This window comes from Perognathus longimembris, chromosome 7, assembly GCF_023159225.1.
Source record: "Perognathus longimembris pacificus isolate PPM17 chromosome 7, ASM2315922v1, whole genome shotgun sequence".
Classification (NCBI taxonomy): domain Eukaryota; kingdom Metazoa; phylum Chordata; class Mammalia; order Rodentia; family Heteromyidae; genus Perognathus; species Perognathus longimembris.
In genome coordinates, this window is record NC_063167.1 from 9,282,819 (window position 1) to 9,304,222 (window position 21,404).

At 58.0% G+C, this 21,404-nt stretch overlaps 2 protein-coding genes across 4 annotated transcripts in view; both read left to right on the plus strand.

The window, feature by feature from the left end:
- Efhd2 (EF-hand domain family member D2) overlaps nucleotides 1-21,404 on the plus strand; it is a 35,697-nt gene that overhangs the window by 10,940 nt on the left and 3,353 nt on the right. The window contains exons 2-5 of one of the 3 annotated variants that reach the window (XR_007211511.1): nucleotides 287-434; nucleotides 1,138-1,272; nucleotides 2,057-2,241; nucleotides 12,361-12,367. Coding sequence is in view for 1 of the 3 variants with exons in the window: in XM_048350285.1 (XP_048206242.1) it covers nucleotides 287-434; nucleotides 1,138-1,272; nucleotides 2,057-2,188 (415 nt within the window). In the remaining 2 variants the exon portion in view is untranslated. Of the gene's footprint in view, nucleotides 1-286; nucleotides 435-1,137; nucleotides 1,273-2,056; nucleotides 3,448-12,360; nucleotides 12,368-21,404 lie in introns of those variants that run through there. The other 2 variants (XR_007211510.1, XM_048350285.1) reach the window with 2 other exon arrangements.
- Nucleotides 6,989-12,980, plus strand: Ctrc (chymotrypsin C). Its single transcript, XM_048350284.1, has 8 exons — nucleotides 6,989-7,036; nucleotides 8,000-8,091; nucleotides 8,187-8,284; nucleotides 9,630-9,755; nucleotides 10,706-10,842; nucleotides 11,590-11,735; nucleotides 12,450-12,602; nucleotides 12,913-12,980. The coding sequence occupies exons 1-8, from the start codon at nucleotides 6,997-6,999 to the stop codon at nucleotides 12,925-12,927; spliced, it is 807 nt and encodes a 268-aa protein (XP_048206241.1). The 5' UTR covers nucleotides 6,989-6,996; the 3' UTR covers nucleotides 12,928-12,980.

Consider the following 21,404-nt stretch of genomic DNA (forward strand, 5'->3'; position numbering starts at 1 on the left):
GTGGTGGAGCAGAGATGGAGCAGAGCAGACCCCTTCTGACCTCCTGGAAAGAACCAGGCTGTGCGGTCCTCCCCCACGCAGCAAGGAAGGTCACGTGGGGGGCTTGGGGGTTCTTGGGGGTTCCGCTCAGTGCTAGAAGCATCTGGCATGCCTGATGGGCCAGAGGGCAGGGGAGGTGCTGGCCCACCAGCAGATGCTGGGCCTGGCCAGAGAGCGCCCCCCAAGTGGGGGGAACCCCGGCTCCGGGCGGGTGAGGGCTGCCATCCTGAACAACCTGTGCTCGCAGGTATGACGCCGGGCGGGACGGCTTCATTGACCTCATGGAACTGAAGCTCATGATGGAGAAACTCGGGGCCCCCCAGACCCACCTGGGCCTGAAGAACATGATCAAGGAGGTGGACGAGGACTTTGACAGCAAGCTCAGCTTCCGGGAGGTGAGCCCCGCCCCCACCCACCCACCGTGAGTGGACATCGAGTGACACCTGTATACGCCCCTGGGGTGCGTGTCAGTCCGTTCTTCATAGAACCCGGTTGGCAGTGGTGGTAGGAGCCCCCCAGCACATGGGGTGGGTTCTTAGAAGCCCCCCTGAGCTTGGGGGAACTAGCAGGAGACCAAAGGAGGCAAGGGCTGTTGGGAAAACCAGAGTCCAGGACACAGGTTCAAATCCTTCCGGCACTGAGACTCCAGGCAAGTCTTGGGCTGTCTCTGGGCCTCCCTCATTCCATAAGATGGGTGTGTGGACGTCTCCCAGTGGGAGACAGGGACGGAAGTTTGAAGCCAGGTGGCTCCAAGACAGCCCAGGCAGGAAAGTCCCCGTGACCCATCTGTAACGAGCCAGCGGAAAAGCTCAAGTGGCGGAGCACCAGCCTTGAGCGAAAAAGCCAAGGGAGGGTGTGAAGCCGCGAGTTCAAACCTCAGCACCGGCACAAAAATGAAGTGTTTGGAGCTGGATAATGCTGCGTGTGGCTAAGGCAGGACCACATTCTTGGAAGGGATGAGGGCCCAGCTTCCCATCATGCCGAGGGGCAAGTAGAGACCCAGGGGGGAGGGGCGAGCCCCGCCCTGGCTCCAGGCCCAGTGTAGCCTGTGGCTGACACGCTGCCTGTCCGTGTCCCCGTGTCCCCGTCCGGTTGCAGTTCCTCCTGATCTTCCGCAAGGCCGCGGCCGGGGAGCTGCAGGAGGACAGCGGGCTGCACGTGCTGGCGCGCCTCTCCGAGATCGACGTCTCCACCGAGGGAGTCAAGGGAGCCAAGAGCTTCTTCGAAGCCAAGGTGAGGAGCGGGGGCCTGGGCCCTCCTGGCTTGGCTTGAGGGTTGGCGCCATCCTTTTCTAGGCCCGTGGGGCTCTGATGAAAGGGGAGCAGCTCAGCCCTGGCTCCTGGGTCCTTGCCCACCCTGTGCCCCCAAGACTCCCTTCCTCCCTCTGGAACATTCCAGGCTTCCCTGGTGGATGGGGTGCAGAAGCCACCCTGGGACAGGAAATCATGACGGCACCCGTCATTCTCCGTGACGGGGCCCTGCAAGGCACCCAGTACAAATTCCTTCTTGGCTTCGCTTTGTTTTGTGGGATTTTGTTCTTGTTGTCATGGTCGTTGTTTGGCCGCACGCTGGGGTTTGAACGCAGGGCTTCGTTCTCTCTGGGCTGGCGCTCTTCCACTTGAACCAAACCTCCTGCTTGGCTTTTTGCTGGTTAGTTGAAAATAGAGTCTCCCGGGCTTTCTGCCCTGGCTGGCCTCAGACCACAGTCCTCCAGTCGCAGCCTCCCGAGTAGCTAGGATTCACAGACGTGAGCCACCAGCGCCCGGCTATGAATTTTGTCTTTTAATCCCATCTCTGAACCTGTGAGGTCAGACTTATCAAGCACCCGTTCTCATTGGAGAAACTGAGGCTGGAGAGGTGAACGCAGCGTTCTGGCCTGCCCTAGTGGGAGCCGGAGCTGTGTGTGCTGTCAGCTGGGACGAGGCAAAAGACTGGGCCAGAGGGGACCCCAGATAACGTCCACGGTGGGCCGTGTGGAGGCCCCGCACAGACCTGACCCTCGGCCCCCACGGCCCAGGTGCAGGCCATCAACGTGTCCAGCCGCTTTGAGGAGGAGATCAAGGCGGAGCAGGAGGAAAGGAAGAAGCAGGCGGAGGAGATGAAGCAGAGGAAGGCGGCCTTCCGGGAGCTGCAGTCCACCTTCAAGTAGGGAGGCCGGGCCTGCCCCGCCCCGCCCCGCCCCCACCCCGCCCGCCATCGGCGGCTGAGCGAGGTCCTGGCCTCCCATCTGCCAGGACCCGACCGCCACGGGGACCCTGAGTGGTGTGGAATGGGGAGCTCTGCGAGGGGCCCTGTGAGCGGCCCGGGCCCTCGCCACCCCTCCCGAGCCGCCTCAGCCACAAGTGCAGGCCCTTCCCCCCCTCCCCCCTGCAGCTCACACCCCGCTGCCTGTCCCCGTCCAGCCCCGCGATTTCTATCCCCCCCGTCCTGTGTGCTCACCCCCCCCCCGCCCCTCCACCTGCCCTTAACCAGCAGGCCACCCTGCCTAAGACGGGGAGACAGGGGTGCCACCAGAGAGCAGGACCCAAGGGGCTGATGGGAGATGGGGGGGGTCCCCCAGGACCTTGGCCTCCAGCTCTGCCCCCTCTCCCAGGGAAAAGGAGCCGCCCCTGCCAGGCAGGGCGGGGGAGGGGGGCTGCCGTGCCAATCTACCTCATGGGCCCGCTCTGCGGGGCGGCCCTGGGGTCCTGGTGGGGGCGGCCGCTGGGGAGGGCAGGGTGGGGGAGAGAAGAACCCAGCTCTCGGCCTCCACTCCCCCCCCCCCCCCCCGCCCCGTGAGTCCGGGAAGTGCTTCGCCAGCGAGTCTCTTCACCCCCAGCCCCCTTCCGTGCCGTGTCCTGCCCCCCCCTCTCCAGGAAGCATGGGACTCTGTGCCTGGCACCGGGTGGGGGGGGACGCCCCCGTGCTCGCTCGCGTGTGTCCGTGTTGCCCGTTGCTGTGTTGTGAAGCTGTGACACCCCCCCCCCCCCCCCGTGAGTGAGCGTCACGGGCCAGAGTCTCGCGACTTCCTGTGTGTGTCCTGACAGTGTCCCTGCCTGTGGAATTGGGTAGCTCTTTATTTGACTGCGCTGTCGCTAAGCCCCCGCCCTCCGCTGCTGGCCCCGGCCCCCCCCCCCAGCCCCCCGGCACCAGCAGAGGTTTTATTTTTCTGGCGTAGAAGCTGACAGAGTGGGAGGGGCTGAGCCCAGCGCGGCAGCCTTTGGCTCCATCGCATCGGCCTTAGTAGATGTGTTTATACAGATGAATATAAGATTTCCTTTGGGCTTTTATTATTTCTTTTATTTGCATTTTCTTTCTTTCCTCCCTTCTCACCGCCCCCTGCCCCCTGCCCCCTAAACAAAGCTACTTCTTCATTTGGTGGTACGATTATTTTTTTTAACTAAAATAAGATAAAATTGTATATTCTTATGTGTGTGTGTGGTTCTTGACAGCTGATGGTGAGAGGAGTCGCTAGAAAAGAGGGACCGGGGATGGGCCTGGGGGGCACGCTTCCTAAGGGGGAACTTGTGATGTCCCCATGGTGTCACCGGACGTGAATCGGCGCATTCATTAACTTATGTGGTCCTCAACCCATTTTTTATTTTTGTCTTGGAAATGAGAACTAACTGGGAGGCCTGAGCTGGGTGTGGTGGCTCATGCCTGTCATCTTAACTACTTGGGAGGCTGAGATCAGGAGGACACAAGTTCAAGGCCAGCCCTGGTCAAAGGTCTCCTAGCTGTCTCTCCACCGGTAAGTTAAGAGTGCAGTGTGGAGCACAAATGTCATCCCAGCCACGCTGCTGTGTAAATGGGATCGTGGTCCAAGCAGCCTGGACCCTACTCACAAAAGGCCGGGTCGTAGCTGGAGTGGCAGAGCACCTGTTCTAGCAAACCCACCAAGTCCACACACAACCCCACAACCCCAGCACCACCAAACAGTGAAAATCAGAACATCTAGGAGGCCTCAAGGTCTGAAGACGCACTGGACGCAGCCGGCACGCCACCCTGTGGCCGAGGGTGGTAGTGCACCACTGTAACCCACGCCCCAGGAGCTCAGACTCAGGCTACACTGGGCTGCACGGAGAAAACCTGGCGGTCAGGGGAACTGACCTGCCCCCGCTGCCCGTGCCACCTGCCGTCCTGAGCAGGCTGCAGCGACCCCCCAGGGAGGGCAGGGCTGGGACCTCCTGTGGCCCTGGGCAGAGCCTTCATCTCTGCACCTTCTGGGCCCTGTTGTTGCCTGTGGCACAGCCTGGTGTGGGGGGGGGGGCGGGGGGGGGCAGTGGGTATAAACACAGGACTTTCCAAGCAGACTTGGCAATGCTGCCCCTGGCGGTCAGGAGTGGTAGTGCAGAATCCCCCTTGCCCCTTGCCCCTTGCCCTGGCTCTCAGCCCTGCCTTAGCCGGCAGCAGCACCCGCCTTCTGCAGGTTTATCCCTGCCCCCCCCCCCCGCCATGTTCCAGGTGCTTGAGAAGCCGCCACCACCAACACAGGAGTTTAGGTTAGCCATGGGCGCTCAGTGTACCAGAGTCCCTGCCGGGGGGGGGGGGGGGGGAGGAGGGGGGAGGGGCGGTGCCGGTGCCAGTGGGGGAGGGGAGGGGGAAGGAAGGCCCCTGTGTGCTCAGGGGGTCCGTCCGGGGCTTCTGTTGGGTTTGAGGGGAGCCTGGCAGCCCCTCGCCCCACCCCTGAGGGGGCCCCACATGCCCCCCATTTCAGCCATGACCCTCCTCCAAGAGCAACAGCTGCCACCCGAGTCCCAGCTCCACAGCCAAGAAAGTTCCAGCCTCCGTCAGTGGCACCTGCCCCTTTCCCAGGCTCCTGCCCAGGGCCTCATCTGCCCACCCCTCAACCCAGCCTGCCCTCCCACGTGGCCCTGCAGCACTTTTCCAGCACCGCCCCTCCCGAGCCTGTCCACGTGGGGCTGTCAGCCGCCCCCACCCCCCCAGCCCTCCGTGCCCCCTGACCCGGGATCTGTAAGAAGCCGCCTTGCAGCCCACACCCCACCACGCCCCACCCAGAACGACGAGGCTCACCTCAGGCAGAGCCTCGGGGAGCGCCCCCTCTCTGTCTGGCCCCCGTCCTAGCACTGGGTCTGCACAACCGCAGGTGCTGAGGGAATATGGGGAAAATGAATTACTTTTTGTTGTTGCATATATTGCATGGCAGTACCTTACAATCAGGCAGATAAAAGGATGACATCTTTAAATATGCAAATTTGAACCGGCTCCACGCCCTACCTTCTCCAATCACAGGAAAGCTACTCTCATAGCCCCGCCCCCCCTTCCCCAGCCTGAAGAGAAGTCAGCCAGCCAGCTGGGTGGTGTCACTCAGGAGGGGAAGAAAGGGGGATCTCAAGTTCAAGGCCAGCCTGGGCAGGATAGGGAGACCTCTCAAAAAAAAAACAATCAAATGTCAATGATTTTTTAGCCCCACTTTAGAGATGGGAAGTGTAAGCACAGAGAGGTTGAGTTGTGCACACAGGGTCACACAGCCAAGAAGCAATGGTACTGGGTTTCCCTCTGCCATGGACTTAGTCCATCTCATCAAAGCCCCCAGCAGGGCTGGGGAGATGGCCTAGTGGCAAGAGTGCTTCCCTCGTATACATGAGGCCCTGGGTTCGATTCCCCAGCACCACATATACAGAAAACAACAGCCAGAAGGGGTGCTGTGGCTCAAGTGGCAGAGTGCTAGCCTTGAGCAAAAACGAAAGCCAGTGGGGCTGGGGATATGGTGAGCAAAAAGAAGCCAGGGGGCTGGGAATATGGCCTAGTGGCAAGAGTGCCTGCCTCATATACATGAGGCCCTGGGTTCGATTCCCCAGCACCACATATACAGGAAATGGCCAGAAGTGGCACTGTGGCTCAAGTGGCAGAGTGCTAGCCTTGAGCAAAAACGAAAGCCAGGGACAGTGCTCAGGCCCTGAGTCCAAGCCCCAGGACTGGCCAAAAAAAATAATAATAATAATAAATAAAAGCCCCCAGCGCTCCGTCTTCAGCATCTGAAGCAACTGAACGTCAAGCTGGGGTCTCTCGGGGGCAATTGTTCGTAGCTGTCTTCCGCACGGAACCCTCCTTGACTTATATAACAAGACTGCACCTTAAAGTCTTGCTGTCTACACCTCTGGGAGCCGCAGGAACCAGGAACCTCTCTCCCGAACCTCCACTGTGGGCATCAGACAGTAATGACTCTTCCCCCAGGCACAGTGGCTCACGCCTGTAATCCCAGCCACTCAGGAGGCAGAACTGCAAGTGGAGCAGTGGTTCCCGTGGTAGAGCACCAGTCTAGAGCAAACACGCTAAGGGACAGTGCCCAGGCCTTGAGGTCAAGCCCGGGTCCTGGCACACGAGAAAAAAATAATAATAAGGGTGGCTCACGCCTATAACCCTAGCTACTCAGGAGGCTGAGATCTGAGGCTCGAGGTTCAAACCCAGTCAGGACAGGAAAGTCCGTGAGACTCTTATCTCCAATTAACCTTCAGAAAACTGGAAGTGGCGCTGTGGCTCAAAGTGGTAGAGCACTAGCCTTGAGCACAAGAGCTCAGGGACAGCGCCCAGGACCCTGAGTTCAAGCCCCACAACTGACAAACAAAATAAGTACATGCTGATTTTGAAAGCTAATAAAGAACTTCAGGTATATAAAAATACAGACCGCAGCCATGGACAGCGGGGCAAATAGATAATGTCCCGGACTATGTACCAGCACACAGCACACCAACAGAGGTGTGCGGGGGGTGGGGGGGGGTGGGGGGAGGGGCGGAGAAGAAATGGGAACCCACACGTCCCCCCCACCCCAAACCAAACAGCAGCCGAGGTCAGGGAAAGCGCTCTGTTGAAACAGGTTCCTTTCAGGCGTGCCTCAGCCTTGACCTGAGCCTCGAACTCTTTGGGGGGCCCCCCCGGTGGGCCCCCTGGGGCCTCCCTCGGGCATATAAAGCACCCCTGCCCGGCCTCCTTGGGCAGCCCCGGAGCACTCGCACCATGCTGACCATCTCAGTCCTCGCCGCGCTCCTGGCCTGTGGTGAGCCCGGGGTGGGGACCCGCGGCACCTCTGGGTGGCACTTTGGGGGTCCCGGGCGGGTCCAGCCACCAGCAGCTGTGTGTCCGTTGAGTCACTTCCGGCTGCTGGTCCTGCAGGGGAGAGTTTCGGGGTGCACGCGGCCCGGTCCAGGGGGGAGGCCCAGACGCTTCTCCCTGCGGGATCCCAGCGGGCCTGCTCTTTCTTTTTGGGGAGTTTTCCTCGCCTCCATTTTGGTGGATGAGGAGCCTCCAAGGCCACTTGCCTCTTGTTGGGCCCCGGCCAGGTGATCCGACCTCTCCTGACCTCCCTGGCTTCGGTGGCAAGTGAGAGCACTTGATTACGAGTCCCTTCATGGAGAGGATCGTGGGTTTGAGGCCAGCAAAGCCTCATCTCACGCAGCAAGCCGCTAGGGGTGTCAAACTGGTCATCCCAGCCACGCAGGAAAATAGCTCAGAAGACTGTGCCGCGAGGCCAGTCCTAGGCAAAAAGGAAATCGCCGAAAGCCAAAACGGTGAGGGGTGTGGCTCAAGCGGTAGAATGCCTGCTTAGCAAGCACAAGGCACTGAGTTCAAACCCCAGTACGGCAAAGAGTTTCTCCAGGCGAGCAGCAACAGCAAGCGTCGTAGTTCCTATTTAGTGCAAGGTTACTGCACGCTAAGCTGTAGACACGGGAGCAAAGGGGGGCCTCCCACAATGACCCCTTGAAATGGAGTCTCTTCCTGTCTCCGCACCCCCAGAGGAGGCTGGGGGAGGCTGGTGTACTGCCCAGCACCCGCGGGAGAGGCGGAGCGGAGCCCGGTCTGTCTGTCTGTCTGTCTGACGGCTGACTGCTCCCTCCTGAGCCCTCTGCACACTTCCGAGCTGTGGGGGCTCAGAAGTTCATAGTCAGGGCCCCCCCGTCCGTAACTCCCTCCCTCTGCTCCCCCCCGCCCCTCCCCTGCCCACTTCCCTCCGTGTCCCCAGCTGCCGGCTGCGGAGTGCCCAGCTTCCCGCCCAACCTGTCCGCACGCGTGGTGGGGGGAGACGATGCCGTCCCTCACAGCTGGCCGTGGCAGGTGAGCACTCTTCAGGGCGTGGGGAGGGCTGGGGGAGGGCTGGGGGGGGGACGCCGCGAGGGCCTGACCGGAGGCCCCCCTGCTCCCGCGGGCAGATCTCCCTCCAGTACCTGAAGGACGACACGTGGAGACACACGTGCGGCGGCACGCTGATCGCCAGCAGCTACGTCCTCACTGCAGCCCACTGCATCAGGTGAGCGGGCTGGGCCCCCCAGGACCCACCACCACCCAGGGGCTGGGCCCCCCCAACACCCACCACCACCCAGGGGCTGGGCCCCCCCAGGACCCACCACCACCCAGGGGCTGGGCCCCCCCAGGACCCACCACCACCCAGGGGCTGGGCCCCCCCAACACCCACCACCACCTAGAGGCTGGGGGCAGGAGCAATGGTCAAGGAGTAAATTACAACACTATCAGAGCCGGGAGCTGGTGGCTCGCACCCATAACCCTAGCTACTCAGGAGGCTGAAATCTGAAGACCAAGGTTCAAAGCCAGCCCAGCAGAAGTCTGTGAGTCTCTTGTCTCCAATTAATCACCAAAAAGCCAGAGGTGGTGCTATGGCTCAAGTGCAGAGCATCAGTCTTGAGTGAGAAAGCGAACAGAGAGCATCTAAGCCCTGAGTTTAAGCCCCACACACATACAAGAATAAAATAAATTAGGGCTGGGGATATGGCCACGTGGCAAGAGCGCTTGCCTCGTATACATGAAGCCCGGGGTTCGATTCCCCAGCACCACATATACAGAAGACGGCCAGATGTGGCGCTGTGGCTCAGGTGGTAGAGTGCTGGCCTTGAGCAAAAAGAAGCCAGGGACAGTGCTCAGGCCCTGAGTCCAAGGCCCAGGACTGGCAAAAAAATAAAAATAAAAAGAAGATAAATAAATTAGTCTGGGAATGTGGCTTAGTGGTAGAGTGCTTGCCTAGCATGCATGAAGCCCAGAGTTGGATTCCTCAGTACCACATAAACAGAAAAAGTCAGAAGTGGTGTCGTGGCTCAAGCAGTAGAGCGCTAGCCTTGAGCACAGTGAGGCTCAGGGACAGCACCCAGGCCCTGAGTTCAAGCCCAGGATTGGCCAAAAAAAAAAAATTCAACAGAAGCAAAAAGGACTGGGAGGATGGGTCAAGGGTAGAGCACCTTACCTTGCAAATCAAAGTCCCAGCATGACGTGGGGGGGGGGGGGAAGGGGGGAGGAGGGACAGAAGTAGGGAGAGTCAAGTGACCTTTCCACAATGATTTGTTTGTTCCCCGCAGCCCTGGGAGGAAAGGCCCTGGGTCACCCCATTTTACAGGTCACCCCACTTTACAAGTGAGGAGGCCGAGCCCCAAGGCTGCCTTGGTGGTGCGGCCAGGCCACAGCTCCAGCCAAGTCCGTGGATCCATGTCCTGAGCCTCGGCCCTGGTCCTGGGCCAGTCCCCGGGAAGGCACTGACACTCGCCCAGGCCCCCTGTGGCCACCGCGGTCAGCCGAGCCGGGAGCCCCGCTAACCTGCGGCAGGCAGGGGCCCAGGCCCGCTTGACCCCGCTCCCTTCTCTGTCCAGCAAGTCGCTGACCTACCGCGTGGCCCTGGGGAAGAACGACCTGACGGTGGAGGACGAGGAGGGCTCTGTGATCGCCGAGGTGGACACCATCTACGTCCACGAGAAGTGGAACTCCCTGCTGGTGCAGTGAGTGACATCCATGGGGTGGGGCCACGGGCGGGGCCAGTGGGGTGGGCGGGGCGAGGGACATGGGCGGGGCCAGGCCACGGTAGATGGGATGTGTGGATGGGATGTGCGGTTGTGGGCGTGGTCTTGCATGTGTGGGCGGGGCTGAGGTGGTGGGCGTGGCCTTGGGTCTATGGACGGGGCTGTGGCAGTGGGCGGAGCCTGCCCGGCCTGGCATCAAGAGATGACCCACTCAAAACAGCAAACAACTAAATGGAGACGGACACCCCCTGGGTTCCCACCACCAGCCAAGGGTCCCCCAAAGGAAGTGACCCCCAAGGTTCTTGTGCCGTCCGGCCTGAAGCCGCCTAGCCAGGGGCGCTAAGCCATGACCCCCTTTATTGAGGACTACCTGTGTATTCAGATAGCACCTGGGGCCCTTGACAAGCCATTCCTTACTTAATCCTCACCACAGCCCTGGGTCAGAGAGGCAGAGCCATGAGCCTCCGCTCCCCCAGCCCCAGTGCATGGCCAAAACTAAGAGGCGAAGCAAATTCCTCCCAGGGTCGCCAGCTTTCATCCAAAAGACAGAAAGTAAGAATGCAACTGCAGGCGTCCCTCTGTGGCAGTGATTTTCAACTCATCGGGGCTTCCTTTTCTGACCCATATGTAACCCACTCTGTTCATGGGGGCAGAGAAACCAGGGCTAGCAGGATAGATGAGCTTGCTAGAAGCAGCTCGTTCCTGCTCCCACGCCTTGGCTGTCCATGGGAAGCTAGAAGTCAGGATGTTTAGAGAGGATCCCTAACCACCCACCTGACCCCCGGCTCCCAGCCTGGGCCTCTTGGGGATGGCAGGAGGGGGCAGAACCCATCTGCAGGAGGAGGCAGAACCCATCTGCAGGAGGGGGCAGAACCCATCTGCCTGCTCCCTCCGCCTCCCACTCACTCAGCCTCCGCGCCCAATTCCAGCAACGACATTGCTCTCATCAAGCTGGCGGAGCCCGTGGAGCTGAGTGACACCATCCAGGTGGCCTGCCTGCCGGAGGAGGAGTCCCTGCTGCCTCAGGATTACCCCTGCTACGTGACGGGCTGGGGCCGCCTCTGGAGTGAGTCACACATCCATCTGTGCACACGCACGCGCACACGAGGGAACGCACATGTACGTGCATGTGCCTGCACACACCTGTGCCCCCGCAGAGGAAACCGCCGGAGACTTCCTGGAGGAAACATGTCCTTCAGTCAACACCACATTTGCCCCCACTTCCTCCTTCCGCCTAGACCTTTTCATATTTCTTCTTTAAACTGCGTAAAGCTGGGCACTAGGGGCTCACGCCTGTCCTCCTAGCTACTCGGGAGGCTGAGATCTGAGGATCGTGGTTCAAAGCCAGCCCAGGCAGGAAAGTCCATGAGACTCTTATCTCCAATTAACCACCAAAAAAAAGCCAGAAGTGGAGCTCCAAGTGGTAGAATGCTAGCCTTGAACACAAAAGCTCAAGGACAGCACCTAGGCCCTAAGTTCAAACCCTAGGACCAGCACAAACCAAGTATCATCTCCCTGCCGGGTGGGTGCGTACATGGTTCCCACAGTTGTGGGCAGAAACCCCCTGCCTGTGCTGTCCCATCTGGGCATCTTCCCCTCCAGGCCTGGGAGAGGCGGGGCCCGGCCTGGCTCCGCCCACCACCTTCCCTTCCAGGCTTGGGGCAGGCGGGGCCCGGCCTGGCTCCGCCCACCACCTTCCCCTCCAGGCCTGGGAGAGGCGGGGCCCGGCCTGGCTCCGCCCACCTCTTCCCCTCCAGGCCTGGGAGAGGCGGGGCCCGGCCTGGCTCCGCCCTCACCACTGCTCTCCCTGCAGCCAATGGCCCCATCGCTGACCAGCTGCAGCAGGGCCTGCAGCCCATCGTGGATCGCGCCACGTGCTCCCGGCTGGACTGGTGGGGCTTCAAGGTGAAGAAGACCATGGTGTGTGCCGGCGGCGATGGCGTCATCTCTGCCTGCAATGTGAGTGGGTGCACCAGGAGTTTCAGAGTTCAAGGCCCAGGGACAGCACGTTATACTCTGTAACCCTGCGCAGGCTGCAGAAGCCCCCCCACCCCCAATGCCTCAGTTTCCCCCGCAGTGCAATGGAGACATCGTCACCACTTCCCAAGACAGCCCCCAGGACTGAATGAGACTCATCACACCTGTAGAAGAGGCTCCATTGAGCTCCCCCCACTGCAGGCTGCCAACTGCTCCCAGGGGCCGGGGACTCGGGATGCAGCAAGAACATGAAACAGTTATCACAAGCCCCCACTTCCTAGCTGCTCAGGCGGCTGCGAGCTGAGGATCACAGTTCAAAGCCAGAGCGGGCAGGAAAGTGGAAGTGTGTCAAGTGGTAGAATGCAGAAAGCTAACCTTGAGCAAAAGAGCTCAGGGACGGTGCCCGGGCCCTGTCCCAGGACTAGTGCACACACACACACACACACACACACACACACCCTTCCTCACCTTCTCCCTATCCTAACCTTCTCGCTTGTCTGGGGAGCTCATGGAGAAACACCCGGGCACAGAGAGGTCTGGATCACCCCAAGATCATACAGCAAACCAAGAGCGAGCCTACAGCCACAGCCTCCCCGAAGACAGCAAGGAGCCCCGTGTCCCCTGCCCCATTCGCCCTGGCCTCTCGGTGGACCTCTGGGGGTGCCCCCGAGCTGATGCCCGTTTCCGCCTATGCAGGGGGACTCGGGCGGACCGCTGAACTGCCAGGCAGAGAACGGGGCATGGGAGGTTCATGGCATCGTCAGCTTCGGCTCCTCCAAGGGCTGCAACACACGCAAGAAGCCCACGGTCTTCACCCGCGTGTCAGCCTACATCGACTGGATCAACCAGGTGGGCATCCCCGCCCCCTCCCTGCGCCCAGCCGGCCCACCTCACCCCTTCCTCCTCCATTCTCTCCCGCAGGCCTTCCTTCCCGGGCCATGCACACATCCATCTCATTCATTCATTCATTCAGCACCTCTGAGGGTCTCCTGAGCGGGCCTCAGCGGGTGGAGGCCCGGGCGCCCTGGGCTGGGGCTTCCCCACGGGGCCCAGGGTTTATCTTATCCAGGACCAGTAGACCTGTCCTGCAGGGCCTTGTGCTGCCCCCAACCCCCGAAATGGCACGTCCCAGAGCTCATGGCGTCCTTTCCTCCCCCAGAAAATGCAGCTCTGATGCACCCCAGGATCCACCGCCAATCCTGAGAAGCAATAAACACATTTCCCCCCTGACACCTCCCAAGCCTGGGCCTTGATTTCACCTGCCGGGTTCCTGGGCTCTCTAGGGCTCCCACTGGGTCGACCCATCTCGCGCCGGAAACGGGGCTCCAGCGCCCCCATCCTGCCTCTTCAGTGAGTCTGTCTTGTGCGCACACACACACACACACACACACACACACACACACACACACACACGGCAGGCCCGCCCAGCCCAGGGAGGCCAGAGCCCTGGAGGATGAGCTGAGGGGCAAGCAGGGGTCTCCTGGAGGACCCCCTGGCTTGTCAGCCCCCACCCCAACATCGCCCCTATGGCGGCTACTGTGTGGAGACCCCAACGCTGCCCTCAGGTGTGAAGCAGAATGGCAGGCAGAGCCACTGAGGCCCAGGAGAGGAAGAGCTGACCCACCTCTCAGGCACAACAAGCCCCGGGGCCCGCCGCGCCGTCTGGGCTGTGTGGGGGGGCCCAAGAATGGTTCAAAGCCCAGTGTGGCGGCCACACCTGGAATCCCAGCCCTCAGGAGGCTGAGGCGGGGGCGGGGGGGGGGGGTGGAGAGCGTGAGTAAAACCCTGTGCCAAAACACCGAAGGCAATAAAACCCCAAGGAGAGCTCAGACAAGACCCCCAGCCTGCAGGAGACACCTGGGAATCGACCAGGGACTTCCTTGGTGCACATGTGGGAATAGAAACCAGGCCAGAAGAACAGAGTGGGTGGGCAGTGGGAGGCCAGATGGCTCCGGGGAGGTGGGGAGGCCGCGACTGAGCCATTGACTTCAAGGACAATGTGTCCAGGCAGGAAGACACCGACGGCTACACAACCCACAGGACACGCGTGCCAAGCCACGCCAACTGCTCTCTTGGTGTTTGTGCTGGCCATGTATAAATTCTCGGCACTGCGGGGCACGGTGGCGCATGCCTGTAACCTCAGCTATTTGGGAGAAAATGGCAGGAGGATCACAAGTTCCGGGGAGCTCCAGGCAAAGTGAGCAAGATTATCTATCTCTGCAACAAAATACACACAAAAAGGCTGGGTGTAGGGCTCTCGTGGTAGAGCACTGGTGTCTGAGGCCCTGGGTTCAACTCTTAGAACTGTAACAGTGAATGTGCACTTACTTGCTGACCCCAGGTCCCTGGTAGTTAGGGAGCGAAGGAACCCACAGTTGTACACTCATTCAATAATCATTTACACTCACGAGCCCTCTGTGGGCCAGATTCTGTTCCCAAAGCAGCCTCACTGGGGCAGGCTGTTGTTTGCAACCCCGCTTTACAGATGAGAAAAGTAAGGCCCAACAGCGCTAGTGACTTCCCAAGGCAGCACAACTAGAACTGAGACTCGGACTTTGGGAATAGGACTCACTCCAGCGTCATACATTTGACGGGCATGCTTCTCTGAATGGTTTGCAAGAAGACCAACCCTTTCCTGATAGGAGGGGACCATCCCCTTCTCCCTGCCCTTGAGTGCTAGAGCAGAGGCAGCCATCTTGTAGCCAAGAGAATTGCAGAGACATCAGTTCTAGCCTCACCAAGCTACAGATCAAAAGCCAACCACCAGCCTGGTGCTGGTGACTCACGCCTATCAACTAGCGCCTCAGGAGGCTGAGATCTGAGGATCGTGGTTCAAAGCCAGCCTCGGCAGTAATGTCTGTGACGCTTATCTCCAATGAACCACCAGAAAACCAGAAGGGCAGCTGTGGCTCAATGTGATAGAGCACTAGCCTTGACTAGAAAAGCTCAGGGACAGCACCAGGCCCTGAGTTCAAGCCCCATGACCAACAAAAAAAGAAAGAAAGAAAGAAAAAGCCAGCCACCATCTTTTTCTGATTGCCTTGATGACATAAGAAAATAAATGAATAAATCCATCCATCCACATTTGTGTTAGCCACTGTGGTAGATTTCTGGCAGATCCTAGCAGGTACTAGAGGGATCCCAAAGGGCCCAGTGTGGTGGCTGATGGCGCCGGAGCAAGGCCAGAGCTCTGCCTGGAAGGGAATCCAGCAGCCGCTCTCGCCCGGCGACCGGTAGGGTGAGTGGCTAGTGACTGGCTAGCCCTGGACCACCTCACGCGAGCCACATGCTGGCGAGCCACGGCTGAAGAGTGGTGAGCCAGAGCCCTCAGGAAGTCCTGGGCCACAGTGGGCCCATGAGGCTTCGGTCAGGGGGCAACGGGGAGTCCCGGAGGGTCTTAGAATCGCCACAGTGAGCCGATGGCTGCATAGAGGGTGGTTTGTAGCCAGCTGGCCAGGAGGAGGAAGGGAGCTCAAGCTAGAAGGCCACAAACACCAGCGAGGATGCAACTGCTGTGGCCTGGACCAAGCCCGAGGTGGAGAGGAAGAAAGGGGTGTCGGCGATTATTAGGGGACATAGCCAGGCGCTAGTGGCTCACGCCGGTCACCCTAGCTACTCTGGAGGGCTGAGATCTGAGGATCACTGTTGGAAGCCAACCTGAATAAGAAAGTCCGTAAGCTTTATCTCCAAACAACCAGCAAATACCCAGAAGTGGTGCTGTGGCTCAAGTGGCAGAGTGCTAGCCTTGAGCAAAAAGGAAGCCAGGGACAGTGCTCAAGCCCTGAGTTCAAGCCCCAGGACTGGCCAAAAAAAAAAAGAAAAGGAGTACGAGGCCCTAAGTTCAGGCCCTACAACTGGCAGAAGAAGAAGGAGGAGAAAGAGGAGAGGAAATAATGTTAGGATGGAGAGGAACAGCCTCCCAGCCCCAAGTCCAAACCTCTGGAAATGGGATTGGATTATCAGCTAGAGACATGAGCCATAGTCTTTTGGGGGGACCCATTGTCAGGTTTGGGGACAAGATCCCCATGTTTAGTACACACGAATTACTGTGGCTGCTGTTGTCACCCAGTACCTCATTGGGGTCACTGACAGATGCCCCCCCATGGCCCCAGCCCACCCCCCTGGGAAGAAAGCAGAGGAAGGGGGGGCTCTGTGCTGGACTTCCTGGTTCCCCACTCTCAGCCACCATTTTGTGTCCTCTTAGACAAGGTCCACCCTCACTGCCATGTGTAGCCACCGTCCAAGGGCTTCTCCCAGCCTGTCACACCAAGCAGCAGGACACCCGCCCAAGATCCCCTCCCCAGAGGAAAGGCCTGCGGCTCCAAGAGGCTCGAAGCCTCGCTCCAGGCCCACGCCTGTCACCCGAACCACTCCAAAGACAGAAAACAGAAGGATGGCAGTTCCAGGCCAGCCCCAACAGAAAAGAACATGAGAATTCCTCCTCTACCCATCACTAGGTGCACTGGCAGAAGCCTGGCATCCTAAGCAATGTGAGAGGCCGAGATCAGGACGGTCCCGGTTCCAGGCTAGCCTGGACAGCAATGTCCAGGAGGAAGAAGCTGGCCACGGCGGCTCTGTGAGCAAGGCCTGTGATTCCAGTGACGACAGAAAGCCCAAAACACTGGCAGAGGGTGAGCCGGGGGCTGGAAGTCTTTATCCTGAAAATCACCCGTGAAAAGACAGGACGGGGGGCTGGTGGCTCACGCCTATAATCCCAGCTGCTCAGCAGGCTGAGGGGTGAAGATCACAGGTGGAAGCCAGCTCAGCCAGGAAATCTGTGGGACTTTAATCTCCAACTAATCACCCAGAAAGCTGGAGATGGAGCTGTGGCTCAAGTGAGAGAGTGCCGGCCTTCAGCAACAAAAGCTAAGGGACAGTACCCAGGTCCCGAGTTCAAGCCCCAGTACTAACACACACACACACACACACACACACACACACACACCCCAAAAAGAAACAAAAAAAGAGAGAAAGGAGGGGGAAGGGAGGGAAGGAGGGAGGGGGAAGGGAGGGAAGGAGGGAGGGGGAAGGGAGGGAGGGAGGGAGGGAGTGTTGGTTTTTAAATTTGCCAGGCTTAGCTCTATCCCTCCCCAACACGTGGGGAGGGGTCCTGGGCTTACCTAACTCTTCCGTGGGGGATCCATACCTATTCTCTCACGTCCCCCCGGCCGGTAGGGTATTGACGCTGGAGTGGGGTCTCGGGGTTTAGCCTCGGGGCGTGTGTGGGTGTGAGAGCTCCATACTGGCCAGCCCAAGGAAGAGATGAGTGCGTGATATCTCAGAGACGTCTCTGGGACGTTCTGTTTATTCAAATGAGGAGCCCCCCAGATATACCCCCGAGGGCGGGCACAAGAGAGGGATTGCAGATTGGTCACAGAGGGCTATCCATCAAGTGATGTCAGGGGACCTCCCTCGGGGGCAGAGGCCCAGCCCCCCCAAAGATGGGCCCCTGGGGTACCCCTCCATTACACACTGCTGCCCCAGGAGCAGGGCCTTCTCTTCCTGCCAAAGGCAGGAAGGGGAGGGGCAGGCCAAGGTCAGCTGTGGCCCCTTAAAGGCAGAGCTGACCCCAACAAGGGAGGGAGGGAGGAAGGAAGGAAGGAAGGAAGGAAGGAAGGAAGGAAGGAAGGAAGGAAGGAAGGAAGAAAGGAAGGAAGGAAGACAGGCAGACAGGCAAGCTGAGATCCCAGGATAGAGGTTCAAAGCCAGCCTGAGCAGAAAAGTTCCAGTGAGACTTTTTTGTTGTTGTTGTTTGTTTGTTTTTGCCAGTCCTGGGACTTGGACTCAGGGCCTGAGCACTGTCCCTGGCTTCTTTTTGCTCAAGGCTAGCACTCTACCTTTTGCGCCACTTTTGGCTGTGGTGCTGAGGAATAGACCCTGGGTTTGTGTATGCTAGGCAAGCACTCTACCTCTAAGCCACATTCCCAGCCCAAACAAAGTTCTGCAAATGAGATTTTTGTTTTTGGGGCCAATCCTAGGGCTTGAACTCAGGGCCTGAGCACTATCCCTGGCTTCTTTTTTTGTGTGTGTGTGCTCAAGGCTAGCACTCTACCTCTCCAGCCACAGTGCCACTTCTGGCTTTTTCTGTTTATGTGGTACTGAAGACTCTAACCCAGGGTTTCATGCATGCAAGGCAAACACTCTACCAACAAAGCCAAAGTGGGACTTTTGTCTCCAACTAACCTCTCAAAAACCAGAAGTGGCACTGTGGCTCAAAGTGGTAGAGCACTAGGCTTGAGCAAAAAGAGCATCCAGGCAGTGAGTTCAAGCCCCACAGCTGACCAAAATAAATACACCTAGCTGCATTATAAAGTCATTACATTTGAACCCATATCTCCCACCGAGGAAGGAGATGTGAAGACATTCTGTTATTGTGATTCTGTGTGCCGGACTTCGTTTTTCGTGACTTCGTGGCAAATGAGAGCCTGAGAGCTGAATCTGTTTTATAAATAAAGTTTTATTGGATGCCAGCGATGTCCATCTGTCTGCTTGGCACTGAAGAGCAGATGGCCTGTGGCAAGCCCAAAACATTGGCTGTCTGGCCTTAACCGCGGACGGACGCCAGGGACGGAGGGCACTGGCATGGTGTGGGGCTCATCAGCAAGATGCTAAGCTCACATCTTCCTGTGCAGCAGTCGGGGCCGCCTGGAAACCTCAGTGAAGCTGCAGGCGCGGAGCCGCTGGGCTGCGGCTGGGAGGATCTGCCTTTCCAGCCTCTGCCACCCCTGTGTCTCGCTTCCGAGCCAGGGAGCTACTTTCCACAGGGGTTATGAACCCATGAGAACATCACACCTGCATCAGGGCCCCAAGGACACACGTCCCAGTTTAGGACTTGACCCTCTGCCATCTTGTCGGACAAAACAGCAGTCCTACCGGCCTTGCAAGCTTGAAACCCAGAGTTCAAATGCCCAACCCCCCCCCAACCCCCACACAAAATAAACAAGAGGTTGCTGAGAGACAGAATGAGCTGTTCTGGCTCCTTGTTCTCCCCTCCCCTCCTGCCACCTCCCCTCTTCCTCCCGGCACTGAGATTATGGGGGCAGAGCCACACCTGCATCATCCTATTTGTGTAGGAAAGCCTCACTATCCAGGATCAAGCATGTGCTCCAGGCCTGGCCAATCACTGCACTGCATCCTCTCTACCAGGACAACCATTGGTTCAAGGGTAGTCATGTGACCAGATGCAGGTCCATTCAAAGAGCTTGTAGGATGGGGGCGGGTAGAGCTACCAAAGGTTCTCCCTCACTCATGGAATGGGCTCCTAGAACAAAATGGGACGGAAAGGGAAGAGGGGGTAACTTGTGCCCCAAACTACATTTGACAATGGCAGAGACATTTTTAGTTTGCCACGACAGGTAAAGGCTACCAGTACCTTGTGCATGGGACCCAAGAATGTTGGCAAGCACCCTCCAAAGCCCCCCAAACTAAGAATCGGCCAGCTCCCAAGTGGCAGTAGTTCCTAAGTAGAGACACACTGGACCCAAAGGGTCTGTCCTGTTCCTTGAACCAGAGGAAGGTGCAGTCTGGAGCTTTGGGCAACTAGTGGAGCCTGAGAGCAAACACCACAGCAGAAAACAGAGCCAAAAGTCACAAAGAACTCAAGTCCTGGACACATCGTCCGAGCCCCGAATCCAGTGGCACCTGAAGCCAGCCTGACTCCAAGACGCGGTCATTTTGTGACCCAGTGAATGACTTGTTGGTGTCTGAGAAGTCTGTGTCCCTTTGCAGTCCCCGCAGCCATGCGTCGAGGCAGGCTGGGCATGTGTTTCTTTCACTATTCTGCAGCTAGGCACAAGAAGGCACAAGTGATTTGCCCAAGGTCAAAGAGCAAGCCCATGGCATGTGCCAAACTGGTGTTTGTTCCATGGCCTCACACTGACAAGACTACTTTTATGTTAAAGCAAACAGATACATGGCCACAGCATGCCACATTCACATTAGCATCACAGATAAAATATGGGGGCTGGGAATATGACCTACTGGCAAGAGTGCTTGCCTCGTATACATGAAGCCTGTTATGCCAAGTCGCAAAACGACCACCAAGAAGGCCACCGAGACTCAGACGTTCCGAAATGCAAAAGCAAGGCAAGGCTTTATTCAAGCGGGCCGTGGCCCGGGCCTCGTCCTACCCACCGACACAGCGGAGGTTAGGAGGAAGCCCCGAGCTGCGATTGCACAGGGCTTATAAAGGCAAAAAAACAAAGTTACAGCAATCAGGTGTTCAAGCAAGCAAGATTAGGACACGGGTACAAATCTGATTGGCTCAGGGTTCGAGGCATTCTAGGGGCGGTTAGAGTTAAGCATTCCCAGCGGTTAGAGTTCTTGACCGGCTGGGCCCTAATAAGCTTGTCCTGGGTTTGCTCATAGTTTAAACAGACAACAAAACAGGGGCTGCCTGAAAAATGGGGTTTACTTTAACTCTTCATTCCCCCCTTCAAAGCCCTGGGTTCGATTCCCCAGCACCACATATACAGAAGACGGCCAGAAGTGGCGCCGAGTGCTAGTCTTGAGCAAAAAGAAGCCAGGGACAGTGCTCAGTCCTTGAGTCCAAGGACCAGGACTGGCAAAAAAAAAAAAAAAAAACAAACAGATAAAATATGGGACTTCAGAAATGGTTGCTCTTGTCACTGCTACAGTCAAAAGACACAAAAGTTCAAGGGTTTCACATGTTGAAGGTAGAGTTGGGACCCTCGCCCTGGATCTGGTACTATCCCAACTCAACAGATCTACAGCCCAATCTCCATCCCCTTAGCATGCCCTTAGGAGATGACAAAGTCCTTTCCCCGTCATTTCTTACCTATGCATCATACTGACAGGCCGAATTTTCTTTCTTTCTTTCTTTCTTTTTTGTGCCAATCCAGGAGCTTGAACTCAGGACCTGAACACTGTCCCCGGTTTCTTTCTGCTCAAGGCTAGCTCTCTACCACTCGAGCCACAGCGCCACTTCTGGCTTTTTCTCTATATGTGGTACTGAGGAATGGAACCCAGGGCTCATGCTAGGCAAGTACTCTACCACTAGGCCATGTTCCCAGCCCTTTCTTTTTTGTGCCATTTCAAACAGTGGTTTTGAACTCAAGACCTTACGCTCTTACCTGGCTTTTTCGCTTGTGGCTAGCACTCTACCACTATATCTACACCTCCACTTTTGGCGTGTGTATTTCAGAGAAGACTCTCACATTTGCCTTCCTAGGCTGGCTTCGAACTGGGATGCTCAGATCTCAGCCTCCTGAACAGCTAGGATTACAGGCATGAGCCACTGGCACCTTTCTTGTCCTGGGTATCGCAAAATAAAACCTGGGACAAAATCTCCAGGAGCCTCTCTGTTCTCTACCCTTTCGATGCCAATGATACCACCTCCAGCCCCAACAACCAAAAACATCTCCTGATGCTATCATCCCCCACGTACTCCATCCTACCTACTCAGGAGACAGAGATAGGAGGATTGCAGTTCAAAGCCAGCCTGGGCAGAAATGTCCATGAAACTCTTACGTCCAAGAAACTATTCAGAAAAAGCCAAAAGTGGAGCTGTGGCTCAAGTAGTAGAGGACTAGCCTTGGGCACAAAGAGGCTCAGGGACAGAGCCCAGGCCCGAATTGAGGTTGTTTTCTTTTTAATTATTATTAAATTAAAATCCCATGGGCTGGGAATATG

What these genes read in the sequence shown, in the direction of transcription:
- Ctrc (XM_048350284.1), top strand. Translation starts at nt 6,997, where the DNA reads ATGCTGACCATCTCAGTCCTCGCCGCGCTCCTGGCCTGTG. An exon ending in ACTGCAGCCCACTGCATCAG is followed by an intron (nt 8,285 to 9,629) that starts GTGAGCGGGCTG and finishes TTCTCTGTCCAG; the next exon opens with CAAGTCGCTGACCTACCGCG. An exon ending in GCGTCATCTCTGCCTGCAAT is followed by an intron (nt 11,736 to 12,449) that starts GTGAGTGGGTGC and finishes CCGCCTATGCAG; the next exon opens with GGGGACTCGGGCGGACCGCT.